This window comes from Gallinula chloropus (genome assembly GCF_964237585.1).
Source record: "Gallinula chloropus genome assembly, chromosome: 13".
NCBI classification, from domain to species: Eukaryota; Metazoa; Chordata; class Aves; order Gruiformes; family Rallidae; genus Gallinula; species Gallinula chloropus.
The window spans coordinates 22,581,706-22,598,434 of record NC_140098.1 but is presented as its reverse complement, the minus strand read 5'-3'; the positions used below and the strand labels follow the sequence as shown (position 1 = coordinate 22,598,434).

The following is a 16,729-nucleotide window of genomic DNA, read 5'->3' as shown; positions in this document are numbered from 1 at the left end:
GCCGGCCCGGAGCCACGGCACCCCCACCACCACGGCAGAGAACTGGGGAGGAGGAACCTGCCTTTTGGTGTGCTGGGCTCTCGCTAAGAGTTGTCTCTCTGCTTGCAGAAGAAGCACAGATAACAACCTGGGTACTTTTTTTATTCTTTATTTAAACTTAGACTTGTTTGTTTAAATCAGAAACAAATTCTCAAGTAAAAAGAATCCTTTTTGCTCATTCTGCACCAGTGGTGAAAGGGTATGTCTTTGGATTTTATTTAAAGCATGAATTTTCTTTAGAGAAAAAAAATGTAACAAAATCTTTTTTCTTTTTTAAAGAAGGAACAGAGTGCAGCCTAATTACACAAACAGAAACAAATGCTTACAGGTCAGGAACAGAGTCTTTGAAGCATTTACAAAATGAGGAAAAGAAGAGGGCAAGAGAAAAAAAAAAGGAGGAAAAATGGAAAATAAGAGAGAGATAAGTGCACAAGGGTAACAGACATAGGTAAATCGTATGTATACGCCTTAAAAAGTTTCAAACCCCCAACAAAAAATATTCTGCAAGGGATCCTACTGACCCCCCAAAACCCTTTGAACTTCTTTCTTTAGTTTTTATAAAATAATTATGCAACCACCCTCTAAGAAATGAAGGTAGCGACCATAAGTGGAAGATTACAGGATGGGGGAACGGGGAGTAAAGGTACAAAGGGGAGAAAAGCTCAGGCGAGTCAATGGATTGCAATCTATCTGGCTAGGAATGAACAAGACAACATCAAATGAGAAGCCGTCAGCTGGACCATACAAAAGCTAAATGTACACAAAAGGGTTTTTCTTTTAAATCTACCATACTGCTTCAGTTCATTTCCAATGCAACAATCTACTCAACACCAAAAATGGTCATATCTATCATAAATACAGAAAGTCAGTTGTTTTAAAACTTATTTTTTAAGCTCCGAGTCCTCAACACTCTTTGTGTGGTTTTTTTTTTCTGAAAAGTGGGAGTGCTTAACTTTTCCCCTTGGAATTGGCTTCAGCAGAAAAGCTACCCTTAAAATCCCCGAAAAGCTAAAGCAGTTCACATTGTTTTTTTTTTTTTTCTCTTGAATACTTTCTGCCCATTTTAAATTAAAAAAAAAAAACAAAACCAAAACAAAACAAATTTCTTTTTCTGGAACGAAAACGAAACGAAACAAAAACCCCAAAAACAAACGAAAGAAATTATATATATATATATATATATATATAAAACAATGATTCTGAAAACAGAACAAAGTGTGAGCGATTGACCTGAGAATAAAAAGACATTACATTTCTTTTTTCTTTTAGCAAGCCATTGGTATCTGAATGCTAAGATAGCAAGAAATTTAAAACTGTAACAAGGTGGGCTGCTTTCCCATACAGTGCATGCCGGCCTCTGCTGTGCTATCGACGTGGGGCGGTATTGAAAAGGGGCAATATACAAGGGGCTCAAGCTCCGAAGACAGTAAGGAGGCAGCACGGGCTTTCGTCTCCCAGACCAACAGTACCTTCGAAAGGACAAATGTAACAGGTTTGTTTTTTTTTTTTTCTTTTTTAAGTTTTATTTTATTAAAAGGAAAGGAAAAAAGAAATGTAAAACCCACCGGCATCGTTATATGGGAAAACAACCCACGCTTTTTCTTTTTTCTTTTTTCTTTTTTGGTTAGAAGCTTTGGAATTGCAGTTAGTCTATTTTTGAAATTGGTTTGTTATTATCTTTTTTATTTAAATTCACTTTCATTGTTCATCTTCAAAGCTTACAATCTGAAGGTGTCCATTCCTATGCTAGCTAGACCACTGTCCTTAGGGCAGCCGGGGTCCCGGGGCCCCTCCGCCGGGCTCGCCGGTCCATCTGACTTTTGGCTAAGATCCGTGTCAGACTCCTCCGAATAGTCGTCTGTTGGCATCGAGGGCTGAACCCCTGAGGTGCTGCATGAACTTGAGGTAACCGTTGAAGATGAGGAGAGAGGAGGGAAAGGCGGCGGCGGCGGCTTCCCCGGCGGGGCGCGGGGGGCTGCCGGGGGCCAGGGCTTTCTGGAGGCGTGGGGGGAAGCCGGGGGGGGCCGGGGGGGCGGGGGGCTGTCGTTTGAGTGAGCGGCCGACTGCGAGGTAGATGCGGTGCTGGGGTCGGGGGGGCAGGCAGAGTGAGGTAATAGACTGGGGTGCTCTTTGGCGTTTCTTGCTGCTCTTGTGATTGTTCGGTGTTTGTGCGGGGCTGACTCGAGATGCTGACTGAGGGCTTCGTCCCCACACACCGTGCTCTCGCACGCCACGCACTGGTACGAGCCGCTGCCCTGGCTGCTGCCGGTGGGCACGTGAAGCACCATCTCTTGCAGGTTCGCCACGGACTGGCCGAAGAAGCAGAGGGACTTCAGGTGGTCGCTGGCCGCCTCCTGGTCGCCGAAGCCCGCCTGGCACTTGCGGCAGACCAGCTTGTACTGCACCTTCGGGACGATGAAGGGGTCGCAGAGGGAGTCCGCGCCCTTGCCTTCCGCTTCGGGCTCTTCTTGGGGTTTGGGCAGGAGGGGGGACACCTCGCGGGGTGCGTTCTTCTGCTCTTCTTGCTTGGGGGGTTCTTTGGCAGGGTCTTTGTCCGGGGTGGCAGCCCCCGCGGGGACGGGGGTTTGGCTTCCTTTGGGCTGCTGCGCTTTCTGCTGCTGCTGCTGCTGCTGCTGCTGCTGCTGCGCCTGCCGCTGCTGCTGCTGCTGCTGCTGCAATGCCTCCTGCAGACTCTGCTGGTATTGCTGGTACTGCTGCAGCAGGGAGCCGGGGGACAGCCCCAGCAGCGCCTGCGACAGCGCGGGGCTGTAGGGGAAGAGCCCCTCCATGCCGTACATGGGCTGCAGGTACCCACTCTGCAGGGCGCCGGGGATCTGCGGGGCGTAGTAGGGAGAAAAGCCGGGGACGAAGTAGGGAAGGAACTGGCTCGTCAGCAAAGTGGTGGGGTCCGAATTGAGGGCAGCCTGCAGCGCCTGGAGTTGGGCAGGCTCCACTGCGTACTCCATGGCGGGCAGCGGGGCCGAGAGGGCACCCGCCGGCGCCTCCCCCTTCTCCTTCTTGGGCCCTGGCAGGGCGTCCCCCTTCCCCTTGGGTGCCTTTTCCTTCTCTTTTGCCTTCTCACTCTCCTTCTCCTTGCGCTGCGGCGGGGGCGGCTGCTGCGGCTGCGGGGTGGTTGCCGGTGGCTGCTGCGGGGCCACGGCCGCGGTGGCTTGTGCCGGAGTGGGTGAGCTCAGCGCGGCCGGGGGCTGCTTATTTGGTAATCCAGAGGTGGGGAGGCCGGGCGAAGGGACGCTTGTGCTGGGCAGGCCCATCAGGTTGGGTTTGGGAGAAGTTAAAGCTGCAAGAGGGAGGAGAGAGAGGTGAGGAGTCGCTCGGCGCAGGGCAGGCAGTTCCACTAAATCTAACCTCCTGCTAAAAGTGCCCCAGTCCTTAGAGCTGCGACGGTACCTGCTCAAAGGCAGTCAGAGTATGAACAGTGGGAGTACCAGGGATCAGCTGTGGAGGCATGGCAATGTCTGCTTTAGGTAGTCCCTCCTCTGTGACACATCCAGTGGGAGGAGAGGAGACACACAGGAACAAGTGCAGGCAGCCTCTGCCGTCGCAGCCCTGTGCTAGTGGGAGCCCCATACCCAGGTCCTTGGCCAGAGCAGATGGCACGACCCAGGGCAGAAGCTGATGCAGGGAGCACGAGGTGCAAAGTCTGTGTGAGGACACACGTGCTCCTCAGGCTTCTGGAAACCAAGCCCAGAGCCCTGCCAGCACAGCACCTCTGCAAGAGCCCATCCTGCCACGCTGGTGCAGCACAGGAGGCATCTGTGCCTCTCAGCAGACACAGGCACCACTTCCTCACAGCCCCGTGCTCTGAGGGGTGGCTGCTGGCCACGGGCAGCAGAGCACTGAAACGTGGCTGCATCACCCCTGGGTAAGAGCAGCTACTTGCCTGCGGTGCCGCATTCACCCACTGATGCAGGGGACCTGCCCGGCAAAGGACAACGAGCAGGGCTGCTGCAGCTCCATGGAGCCCAGCCTGGGGAGGGAGCAGCCCCGGGGGGCTGGGAGGGGGGCAACCAGGCAGCAGCAGAATTCGGCCCTGGCTGGTGCGAAGCCCTTTGGGAACCTGCACCTGCCCCTGACGCGGTCTGAGACAACAGCGACCTGTGACGGTATGAGGTGTGTGGAGTGAGCCGCCACGCAGCAGCAGCACAGGGCTCAGAGAAGGGCACATTATGGATAGAAGCCATTGAAACTGATGTCCCCCAGCTGAACAGCTCCTGAGAGGTTCAAGTGCCAGAGCAGCGGCTAATTCATAACATTCCTGGATGCACAGCCTTATCTGCTGCGACAGGCTGGGAGCGGAGCTGGCCTGACCTTTGGAGCTTTATCTAAAGGCCACAAATAGTCTGTTTGACTTTCTAAATAGCTTCGTCCTGTCTAGGCAGTCTCTGATTGCTTTTAACATTCATAGTACGTAGCCCTGTCTCCCCAGGACACACACTGGTCTTTGGAGAAAAATAAAAGCAACAATATAGATTGAAGTGCCAAAGGGTGATTTTAGATCTTGTTATAAATTGGGGGTACTACGTAAACAGCACCGAGCTACCTGCTGGCAACATAACTTGCCAAAGAGATCCTCTTGGCCTACTTCTGGCCTCTGAAACAAGCTCTCTGGTAAGAACAGAACCATCACATGAGAGTCCTGACACACAAAGACACACTCTGGGCATGTAGCTGGGACGAGGTTCAGGGGGCAGGGATGGACAGCAGCCCTGGACAGGAGAATTTCTGATGGCAACTGCTTTTAGAAATGGTTTAATAACAACTGCGGTCAAGAACGACTTTACCTTCACTTTGAGGGTGGGTTGTGGGAAGAGTTCTGGGGCTGTGTGAAAAAGCCCAGCAGAAACCTTCTCCAGATTGCAGAACAGCTTATCCTCCCTTTTCCTCCTCTCTGACAGGACCCTCCAACACCGGCATCAGCAACCGAACCACAAGGCAACCCCCTGCCCAGAAAAGGGACCATGACTCCGGGGGAGTGAGTCCTCGTGGAAAGGCCAGGATCCAACAAGCACCTGAGACTTCAACTCCAGTTGATCTCAGAGGCAGCAGCAATGGAGACCAAGGAGAACCCAGCCGCTCCCAAGGGGAGGGGGAGATGCCTAGTTTGCACCATGGGTCTCCTTGGGTGTCACACCCCGTGTCACCGCAGCCACACACAACCCTCGGGTGCTCACGGTGAGCAGCTGGGCAGCCAGACCCCTGCCAAAGCCAGACAAGCTGCTCAGGCTCCACGAGCTGCTCACACCAGCTCCTATCCTGTCATCTTCATCTGCTCACCCAAAGTCTGACCTCTAAGGTGACAGAAGAAGATGACAATTTTATTAACCAGACACAACGCGCTACCGGGAGGCTCCTGCACTGACTTTTCCAATCTTGAGAAAGAGACTTCAGTCAGCCTGCTGAATGACACAGCAGCAAGTCCTCCCGAGACTGGGGACACTCCTGTTTCTGAGTAAGCAGCCAGGAGGATGCTCAGATCCCATTCAGGCTTCACACCATGGTCTGTAACTCATCTCACCAGCCAGTTAGTTCAGTACAGTAAGAGAAAGTTACCCCTGCCAGACACTGTCTAGCTGCTGTTGTTAGACCTGCTGTCGCAGTGCAGAGGTGCCCAGTGGCACACGGTGTGACTGTACCAGGCATTACAGGGTCCAGGCAGGGACAGGCTCAGCCAGACAGCATCCCATAGTCAGTTCTGGGGATATCTCCATGAACACAGAGCAGCCCTGGACAGAGTCAGCTCCAAGAAGGACCATCAGAAGTAAACAGAGAACTCTGCCAAGTGAAAGCAGGTCTCCCAGAGCACATCAATTACTCTGTCATGAGTGGTGATACAGACACGGGCACGTCTCTGGGAAGCCAGTGATGTAGCAGGGGTGAAATAAGGCCCTTGGATCGTTTTCTAGGTCACCGATAGTCTACTGAGCAGCATCTTCCACTGCCAGCGTGGGCCCCACATCTTAAACCTTCCACACATCCACCAAGCACAACGGAAAGAAGCATCCTCAAAAATCAACGTCCAGTAACTGGGATTAGGCCACAAAGGATTATGCCAGATCGCACTTTTATGTAGTATCCATAAGAAAAATCTTATTAAAATACCTAAGTAGATTTGTCTCATGACTACACTGCTGCTTGTGAGAGGATCCTTCCAGACTGTGCCCAGCTGTTGCTCAAAAAGCAACCCACAGCTGCCCTGGGATCTGCCACAAGGACCTTACAGACAGATGCTCCAGTTTTCTGCCACCAGTGCTACTGGGCACATCCTGCCTTCTCCCCAGAAACTGTTCTGAACTACTGAGAACTCCAGATCTCACTAAATAGACTGAATTTAATCACAAGAGGAAAGGGACACTGACCAATGCATCTGGCATGTCACTCCTATCCCTGCTCTGCTGAATAAATCCTCTCTTTCCATTTCCTTCAATGGAATTTTTAGCCTGTGCTAAAGAAACAGGGAAATGCATTGTGTCCAGATCTCACTCTGCTTCAGACTTCACTAGGAAACCTGAGTTCAGGAATTAAAGACAAAATACCTATTGCTTATGGGCTGTCCGGTAAACGTGCCCGACGAAGGGCTGGGCAGCCTCTTATCCGCTGGGAACACCCACTTGTGCTAAAGATGCACCAGGTTAAGCTGTGTCTCTGAGCAGCGTGACAACATCTATACCCACCTGTGTTGGATGGAGTGAAGCCTGGTAAGGATGGGCTGTTGAGGCCTGGGAGCAAGACTGGAGGGATGCCCTGTAGTGCTGGGTATGCAGCAGGAAGGTTAAGAGCTTGCAGAGGGGTGTTATCAAACATGCCCTGCTGTTGAGCTGCCAGACCAAGAACCTCATTGGCTTTCTTGATCCGGTCCAGCTCCTGCTGAGCCATCAACTGACGTACAGTAGCTGGGTCAAAATACTCCTTTTCCTTATCCAACTGGCTTCCAATGGTTTCTTTAACTTTGGAGATATGCTGTTGAGAGAAGATATGGTCACGTACAGACAGTCGAGCGCTGTACTTGATGCCACACAAAGTGCACTCTGTTTTGGGTCCCTCGTAACTTGTTTGGTTTATACCAAAATGCTTGGCCATGCTGAGCTTGGACTTCTTCTCCTTTGCCCTAGCATTCTGGAACCAGACCTGAACAACTCTCTTTGGCAGTCCAATGTCATTGCCCAGGACCTCACACTCCAGCATGGTAGGTGTCCTGTAGTCATTAAAGCATGACTTAAGAACCTTGAGCTGGAGATTAGTCATCTGAGTGCGGAAGCGTTTCTGTCCGGGCCGATCCCCGCTCTCTCCAGACTTGCTGGCTGAACCACTGGCACCAGGGCTGGGCGAGCAGGGGTCTGCAAGGCTGGATGTTTCACTGTAGTCCACAGTACCTTCGTTATCGTACTCTTTGCTGTAGAAGCTGGGAGCTGGGCTGACCAGGCCAGAAGACAGCCGATCTTCATATTCAGACATCGCCATCATGGCAGCTTTTGTCAGGCCTTCGCTGGGTCCCGAGGCTGATTTGGTTTCGGTTGCAATCCCTGTCGCGCTGTCGTTGTCTGCGTTCCCTTCATCTCCCGTTGTAGTGTCTGTGATTGCAGTGTTGACAGAAGAGCAGTCATCGTTGTCCAGCTTTGTCTGGTCAAAGCTCAGGTTGACTGAGGACATGGAGGGGCTCTCGAAGTCTTCTATCCCCTCCACCTTAATGGAGGATGGACTCAGCAGAGTTCGAGGTGACAGTTCCATGCTCTTGTTCACCGGGGAGAGAGGGACACTCTGTCCATCGCTGCTAGCTGGTGGCATGTGGGAAAAGCCTGCTCCATCAAAGATGTCTCCCTTCATTTGGAGTCCCCCATCACAGTCTAAGAGCATAGCAGACAACGTCAGGTTGTACCCAGCTCGCTTGGCCTCGTGCCAGTGACGGGATCGGATATGAGCTTCGAGAGCTGTCTTGGCTTTGAAGAGAGCTCGGCAGAAGGGGCAGCGTCTGTGGGCCTGGGCAGGCCCGACAGCCCTGAACTGCCCCTTCCTTTCCCGCGCACGGGTGTTCTGAAACCAAACCTGCACCACACGTTTCTTCAAGCCCACTTCATGTGCAATGTGGTCCAACATCTTCCGTGTCGGGTTGGAGTCAAGCAAGTACTTCTGATAGAGAATTTCCAGCTGCTCTGGGGTGATGGTTGTCCTCAGACGTTTGTCCCGTTGTGGTTCTTCTCCTCCCGTCCCGCTGTCGTTTTCTCCAGGGCTGGCGCTGGCCTTTTCCTCCAGCTTCCTCTTCAGCGTGTTCATTGTGGATGTTGGAGTTGAGGGGGAGGTGGCCGAGCTCGCTGGGATCTGTGGTAAAGTGCCAGATAGCAGCTGGCTCGCCAGTAGTGGGTTACTGGGATCAAAAAGCATGAAGGGCATATCCAGCGTTCTGTCCAGGAAGGGGGGGTGGATGAACTGGTTCTGTGCACTCAGAAAATGGAGCTGCTGATGCTCCTGCCAATGCTCGAAGGAAGGAAATGCCAGCTTACACTGGTCACACTGGTAGGGGATTAGCTGAGGAGGTAGGTTTGCCAGCTGTTGAGGAGTAGATGTGTGAATGGGTTTGAGGGAGAGATGTGAGAGCTGAGATGGACTTGGGCTTGACTGGGACAAGGAGCACTGAGGGGGCTGAGGAGGGGGAGGCGGCTGTTGCAATGAAGAGGGGGAGGATAACTGTGAAATCTTTTGGTGTGCTGAACTTGTCTTTTGTTCTCCTTGGTCCTGTTGCTGCTGACACTCTTGCTTTGGTTGCACTTGCTTCTCTTGAGTTTGGTTTTGCTGTGTACTTGGAGGTTCAGACTGCTTTGGTTTCTCATCTGTAGCTTCTACTTTAGAACTATAGGTGGAGGAATCATCTGCCTCTGCTGTGAGCTGCAGAAAAGCTGAGGAGGTTGCATTGGCTGAAGATGTAGGTGTGCTGTAAGCTTGCGAGGGCATTGGTGTGCTGCAGGAGGAACTGGTTGGAGTCAAGAGCTCCATTGCATCCATAGAGTCTTCATTCTGGCTATCGTCCTGGCCATCCTCATCCTCATCTTTGTAACAAAGCTTTTTCTGGTGTTTAATGAGATCAAAAATGCGTTGAAAGACTAGACTGCACTTCTTGCACTGGTAGTTCAAGTTGCTTGTTCGGATGTACCTGTCATTGGTAAGCTCCCGTCGCTCCCCGTCTTTGCCTTCTCCCTGATTCTCATAGTTCTTCCTCGCCTTCTGACGGGCATTCTGGAACCACACCACTATAACACGTGTTGGGAGGTTCAGCAAGTTAGAAAGCTGCTCAAATTCATCGTCTTTTGGATAAGCATTGGCATCAAAGAAGTCCTGCAGGACTCTCAGCTGGTAGTCAGTAAAGCGTGTCCGGGAGGACCGCTTGCTTCCCCAGTACTCCTGCTTTTGAGGCTCGGGAGAAGGGGGCCGCGAGTCGATCTTCAGTTCTTCCAGGCTGGTAATGGGGGGATTGCTGAAGTTGTATGGGGAGTCCTTGTTGCGCTGGCGTTCTTTGAAGAGCGTGTTTCGGAACCAGTGCTTGATCACTTTCTGGGGCAACCCAGACTTGTCTGCCATCTCTTTGATCTGCTCCTCACTCGGGGAGTTGTTGATGTCAAAGTACTGCCGTAGGACTCTGAGCTGGTCATCGGTGATCCGTGTGCGCGGCCTCTTGTTCTGCTGCTGCTGGAGAAGGCTAGGGTTGAGCTGATGCTGGTACAACTGGGCCAAGTCAGCAGGCAGAGGGTCCACGGGACCCAGCTGGGGCGGCAGCTGAGCAGGTAACGTTTGTAGTGGCATGGTCTGCATCATCAGTGGTGAAAAGATGGGGAGCTCCATGGGCATGGAGAGCTGGGTGAGCGGCACAGACGGCTGGGCTGGTGCGATTGTAGGAGAGGTAATCGGTGGGGCAGAGGTCGGAATGGTGGGAGTAGAAGCTGGCTGAGGAGGTGCTGGGGGCAGCGGAGGAGGCGGTGGTGGAGGTGGTGGCGGGGGCTCTGGGGTCTGAGGCCGAAGAGGGTAGAGTTTGTCATAGTGTTCTCTGTACTGTTTGGCAAACCTCTCCAACTGCTTGAAGGGAAAGTAATGTTGGTGAACGTGCTCTTGGTGGCTCTTCAGGATGAGGATGTTTGAGAAGAACTTGCCGCATGTGTCACACTCCAGCTTTTCCAAGTTCTCACCCTGCTCTGTCTTCCCGTTCTTCTTCTGCACCTTCTGCTTGTTCTCATTGTACTGAATGACCAGCTCGAAGCCAAAGTTCTCCAGCAAGGCCTTCGTGGCGTTCCCTCTCGCATCGGAGGCGATGCGGGGGGGCAGCAGGGAGGGCTCCGAGCCACTGCCCGCCGCAAAGTCCTTCTTCTCTTTGGGCTTTAAGTTGTCAGGCAGACACTCCTTAGATGCTACATTATTGTCTCCCCTCTCTACACCTTCCCTTTCCCTCGGGGTTTCTTTCTCTTTCTCCTTCACTACAGATTTATTCTTCTTCTCAGGGTGCTGGCTCTGCTGTATGAGAACGGAGTGAGGTTGTGACAAGGACAGCTGACCCTGCTGCTGCTGTAAGAGCTGGGGATGGCTCTGTTGAGGGAGCTGAACTTGAGCCTTCAGGTCCTCCAGCAAACTGGGACCTGTACCGGTCAGTGTCAGCGCACCGCTCGTGACAGGTAAGCTGACTTCTGGATTGAGCTGGAACTCGGCGCTGGGGATGTAGAAGGGAAACAGGAGATGCTGCTGTTGCTGGAGCTGCAGAAGGGTCTCAGTGGTCATCGGAAAGTGAGGCAAAAGTGCTGGGTTGAACAGCTGCGACTGCAGGAGAGCAGCTTGCTGCTGCAGCTCTTGTTGCAGATGGGCCTGGACTTGGGCCTGTGCCTGTGCCAAGGTCTGAGCTTGCTGCTGCTGCTGCTGCTGCTGCTGTTGCTGCTGCTGCTGCTGCCTGGATGCAATCATGTCTGCCAGCTTCTTTCGGTTCACCTCTTTGGGCTCCGAGGGCGAGGAGATACTGGTGCTTGCGGGGTTACCCAAGGGAGGAATTCCCACACTGTCACTGGATACCTGGTTGAGGAGGCTGGGAATGGGAGTTGTGCCCGAGTTACTTGTGTTGGTGGTTGTGAAAGTATTACTGTTGCTGGCGCTCACTGGACTTGGTGTGGATGACCCCAGAGACAGACTGCTGCTGCTGTTGCCAGCTCCGTTACTGCTGCTGCCCCCAGCCGCCTCCAGCTTGGCAGCACGAGCCTTGGTTTGGTGCAGGACAGACCTCATGTGGATCTCCAGGGTTGAGCTCTGGCTGTAGGCCACGTTGCAGGTGTTACACTTAAAAGGTTTGTTGTCTGGGCTGCTGGTAGGCTCGGGCTGCCCAGTAGCAGACTCCTGGAGAGCTCTTTTCAGTTTATGCAGATGAGAAACAGAATTGTAATGGACCAGGAGAATGTTCTTTTGCGTGAAAGACTCCTTGCAGACTGTGCACTTGTAAGGGCGAGATGGATCCAGGAACTTCTCCATAGTGAAGTTAGGGCCCTTCCTGAAGGGTAAGGCCCTTTTCGGTTCTGAGCCAGAGTCCTCTTGCACCGACCCCGAATCGCTCCCTGTCGGGCTCTGCTTGTCTTCCAAGTCGCTCTCCTCCTCCTTATCCTCCTCGACTATGATAGTGTGGTCTTCTGCAAGGGAAGGATCGCCCATAGCGAGGAGGTCCCCGTTGACCAGGAGACCACCGTACAGCTGCTGGATGTCGGCCTCGCTCAGCTCCAGATGGCTGGTTTCCAGGTGCTTCTTCAGGGCCTGGAAGGTTCGGAAGCTGCGCTGGCAGAGGCAGCACATGGTGGCCGCCCGGATGACGTGGTACTGGGAGTGGAGCTGCAGCTTCTCGATGGTTTTGAAGGCCAGGCTGCACTGGTTGCAGCGGTACTTGTAGACGTGGCGATCGGACACTGGCAGCTGAGGTCGCTTGGCGTGGACGTCATTGAAGTGTGTCTGCAGGGCTGCCGAGCTCTTGAACACCTGGTTGCAGCCCTTCTTCCAGCAGAGGAAGCCAGAGTCCTCCCTGGCAGAGCCCTGGTCGGCCGGGGCGGGCTTGGGGTCTCCGCTCTGCTCAGCACTTTCGGATGGCAGAAGACTCTTTCCCGCGTCCTCAGAGATCTCTGTGAAAACAAAACCAGAGCGAGCCTGAAAGTGACCCTAGCACACAAGGGCTCCTCAACACCCTCTTCTTGTCCCCAACATGTCCATGGCTTTAGCTCTCTGCAGGAACTTCTAACATTTCTCCTCTCTCTCCATCCATTTTCAAACCAGCCTGTTACCCTCATGGCAGCCCAGGAGCCTACACAATTTACTTTCTTGCCCACTTTGAATATCTGGAAATTACTCACACACACACATGTTCCCTTAGTGTATTGATTACCTTTACTTCTCTCCTTTAAGTGAAGGCCATTCAGCTACCTATCTGTCTTTGCTGTGTTTCTCAGATGTCCCGCTCATTTTCCAATTAGAAGGTTCATCAAACTGAATGTAGCATTTGAGTCTTGGTCCTATCAAAGCTAGAAACAGCAGGAATGAATTTCAGGTCCTGCTGGCAGCAGTTCAGGGGGTGCTGTTGGAGGGAGGATGGGAGAAGGAACAAGCACTCAGAGCACTGCCACTTTCCAGGGTGTAAGAGCACAGTCCTGCTGGAAATGACAGCGTGACACAGGTAGAGGCCAAAACCAGATCCACTGCCCAGGGCAGCATTGGCTTCCCTGTCTGTGCTGCACTGACCCACCAGCACCACAGCCCTGGGATGGTCTGGAGGGCTGTCTGCATTCCCAGATTCTTTACAGACCCTCCAGGAGGGCACAGAAGGAAGACTGACACTGCTTCCATGCCAGGTTTGAGATCAGACACTTCTGCCCATGCAGAACGATGTTCTTAGGATGCTCCAACATCACACTACAAACCTGGCCTTCTCCTTTGCAAGGATTCAACACTATTTCCACATGAATCACCATGGTGGTGAGCTGCTCCTCAGCTCTGAGCTGCCCTGTCTCAGGGGCACCCCAGAACCAGCCTCCCTGGGGCACGGATGAAGGGAGACGGCTCTGCTGGGCGCTGACCGACCATGGGTCCCAGGAGAGAGCTGGGCATGTGGAGCTTGCCCAGGCAGAGCCATCCCCAGATGGTCCCCAACTAGGTGCAGGGAGCTGAGGGTGTGGTGGGACCCGTGAACTCGCTGCCCTGCACTCACCAGGCTGCTTCCCCAGCTCCTCTGCTGTGGGGTTCCCGTCCTTCTCTGGAGCGGCCGCCGGGAGGAACATGCTGCTGGGCATCATCACCTCAGGTGTTGTCACCTGGAGAGAGGGAGGGAAGGATGTGGGGAGAAGAAAAACACCAGTAAATATTTTAAACATCTTCAGTGGGAAAATTAGACACCAGAATTGTAAAGTCAGAGGCGTCACTTTTCATATCTCACTGAAGACTCATGTTTATTAGACAAAGCTCACATCAGTCAAAAGTGTTTCTACAGTTACATTCTGGACATAATTAGCAGTGCACACTTGAAGAATAATCTTATTATTAATATTTTTTCCTTTATGTAGAATTCAGACTTTGATCACTGACAATGTTTTGTCATGGGCTGTGAAACTTCTTGTGCAACCAATTAGGTAGATAAGTTGAAAGGCCCACCTTAAGCTGCTGAAAACATAATAAGGCCCCTAATTAAATCATACCTCGTAAAGTACACTGTAATCTTGAACTAGGGAGCATTGCAGCACTGTTTTCAAAGTGTATCGATGCAGGAAAAGGAGGGGCATGAGAAAGAAAAGTACAAATAAGGAGAGAGGTGACAAAGGAAAGAATGAATAAGGAAAGACTAAAAAGGCAGTAGATTGTCTGGGAAATGAAAAGCTTTTGGTAACCCTTTCCTTGCTCTGGCTGATGCGCCCCATTCGCCTCTCTTCAATCTGCACCCCCAAAAACAGCGCAGGGCTTGAACACTGAAGAGCTGCAGAGTCAGCGTGCTGCAAGTAGAGACGCTCCCGGAAGAGCGATGCCCACACTCATCCCTTCCTGGAAATGGCACACCCAGGACACAGCAGGTGCCACGCCAGCACCTTGCACGTGGCTGGCGTCAGGCACAGGACAGGGAGCGAAGACCCGTCTGGATGTCCAGTGCCAGGATCTCATACCACAGACCCCATCCCCATCACCATCCGTGCCACCCTCCAGTGTGCAGCTGCCAGTGCTGCCGAGATGCCCACGTTGAGTGAGGAAGCCTCCCCAGCCCTGAGCTTCTCCCTGTCACCAGGACACGGCACCTGAAGGGACAGAAGCCAGCACTGGCTTGCCCCTGGATGCTGGGGAAGGGAGACATACATCTGCGCTCCGGGGCAGGCACGCTTCTGAGCGAAATGAGTCTGCATCCCTCTGTCAGACCCCAGGAGGGCTTCTGAACCCAGGGCTTCAGGGGGAGTGAGGTGGTTATCTGCACGCAGCGCACCCCGCTGCATGCCACAGCCGAGCACTGCGAGGCTCTGGCTGAACCCCAGGAGGTATTAGCGAATCTGTGCCGAAGCTGGAGGTGTAGGACATGGAACCTTCCTTATCTACACGCGTGTGAAACCCAAGCAAACACAAACCAGACACCGGCTTCACCAAGTGAATGGAAGCAAAACCAGGCCACAAAGAACCTCAGAGGCAAGTGTTTGCACAGGGGCAGCTGCGGAGGTCCGAACCACCCCGAGGAAGGGTGCTGAGCTCCCTCCCTTCCCGGGATGGACAGCGCATGGAGGTGAGCGCCAGGCCCTGCAATGACTGCAGGGATGGCAGCTGACACCGACAGATCACAGGAGGGTAGCTGAGCACACCAAATTCATTCCACCTTTTACTCTAAGCCGGTGCATCTGCCGGCTGTGGGTGGTGGGTCAGGAGACGTGAAAGGTCACTGCTTAATTCCAGGCTCAGAGGAGAGGGACAAGCAGGGATGCCGAGGAGGGAAGGCAAGAAGGAGCGGTCCCTCTCAGCTTTATCAGCAGGGAGAGAGCTTTCCTAGGATCTTTAGGAATTATGAAAAATAAATCATGAGAAATTAAAAAAAACCCCAACAGAGTAGAAAAAGAATAAAATTATCTAACACCTCAGCTGCACATCATTATAGAAAACTGTGGGCTTTTTATACGCATTACAGTAAGGCAGCCATCCCCACTACCACACTCAGTACGACGGATCAGTAATTGTTTTCATACACTTTAATTAGAAAAACTCAGATGGCTATGAATAATAATGGAAAAGAGAGACTTTTGCACTTGAAAGGTTGAAGTCAATCAAGTGTGAATGACGGCAAAAAAGAAAAAAAAAAGACACCAATTCATCAGGCCTCTGTTGTCTCGCCGCGTCTTTAATCATAATTCCTGATTGGGATTCAAGAAGGCAGTAAGCAGCGGTTCTTTGTCTGCCTTCACCTTCCGTCAATTAACTCTCCCCGAAATATAATCATCAACCTCACATGCTCCTCTGCATCTTAATCTGGGTCTCCAAACCAGTAAGTCCTGCCCTATATGTGTTTAAGTAATTACCTTTATCTACCTGCATCTCTGCAGCCGGGGTTCTTGCCCTACTTCCACCCCTCCCTCCAGGAATACAAAAAAATGAAAGGAAAAAAAGCCAGGGGGGTGAAAAAACCCCAGGCTGTGGCACATCAGATTGCTACAGGCACCAAATCCCCAACGGCAAACAGAGCAGCGCTGGAGGGAGGTGCAGGGGGCTAGAAATTCTGGATAGGGATGCAGGGATGGTCCAGACAGCCTCGTGGGGCTGGCCCAGGAAGCAAGTACCCCACAACAAGGCACTGGCCTTGCTGCCGGTGTCCTCTGTGGCATCAGGCTTCCCCTGGAAGTGCCGCCCGCTTCCTACGGTGACTTCCAGAGCTGCTGGGTCTGTTCAGCCCACGGACTGCCCAGAGCAGGCAGCGCAGTGGGGACAGGCTGCAGGTCCCACACAGCCTGCAGATCCCACACAGCCTGCAGATCCCACACAGCCTGCAGGTCCCACACAGCCTGCAGATCCCACAACCTGCAGATCCCACACAGCCTGCAGGTCCCACACAGCCTGCAGGTCTCACACAGCCCGCAGGTCCCACACAGCCTGCAGGTCCCACACAGCCTGCAGGTCCCACACAGCCTGCAGCTACGCCTGGCCCAGGCTGCCCATTTGGAACTGCGTGTCCTTTCACACCACACACCCATCCTGGGACACACCAGGGCCTCATACGTGCAGAAAAAGCCCCACGTGTTGTCGCTGCTTTTAATATAAACAGAGAGTGGGAGGAGCAAGGGGCCACAGTAGGCCATGGCCACCCGACAGATAAGCAGGAGCGGTGCTCTGCAGCGAGCGCTCGGTACGTCAGGTGTGTTTAACTGGCATTAACTGTTCTGCTGATAGAGGAAGGTGTTTATCTCAGCACGGCCTCTGTTAGCGCGTGCGGTCATTAGAGCTCCCTGCTCCCAAGCAGGCAAACCTGGCCCGTGACCCTGGCATCCAGCCTCAGTGCTGCCCAACACCTCCCCTCCCTCTCTTCAACTCCGACTGCTTCACAATGGCAACACGTCAGTCACCGTGAGCTATTAAGAACAGTTTCAGAAGCAACCAACCCTACAGGCACAAGTCCAATGAGCGTGGTTCATCCTCTCCCTTTCCCTCTCCTGCACGTAGCTGT

At 52.9% G+C, this 16,729-nt stretch overlaps 1 protein-coding gene across 1 annotated transcript in view; it reads right to left on the bottom strand.

The window, feature by feature from the left end:
• Positions 1-231: 231 nt before the first annotated feature.
• ZFHX3 (zinc finger homeobox 3) overlaps positions 232-16,729 on the bottom strand; it is a gene marked incomplete at its 5' end in the record, with an annotated part of 96,807 nt that continues 80,309 nt past the window's right edge. The window contains 3 exons of the mRNA XM_084270185.1: positions 232-3,337; positions 6,732-12,182; positions 13,262-13,364. Of these exons, the coding sequence (XP_084126311.1) occupies positions 1,758-3,337; positions 6,732-12,182; positions 13,262-13,364 (7,134 nt within the window). The 3' untranslated portion in view covers positions 232-1,757. The remainder of the gene's footprint in view (positions 3,338-6,731; positions 12,183-13,261; positions 13,365-16,729) is intronic.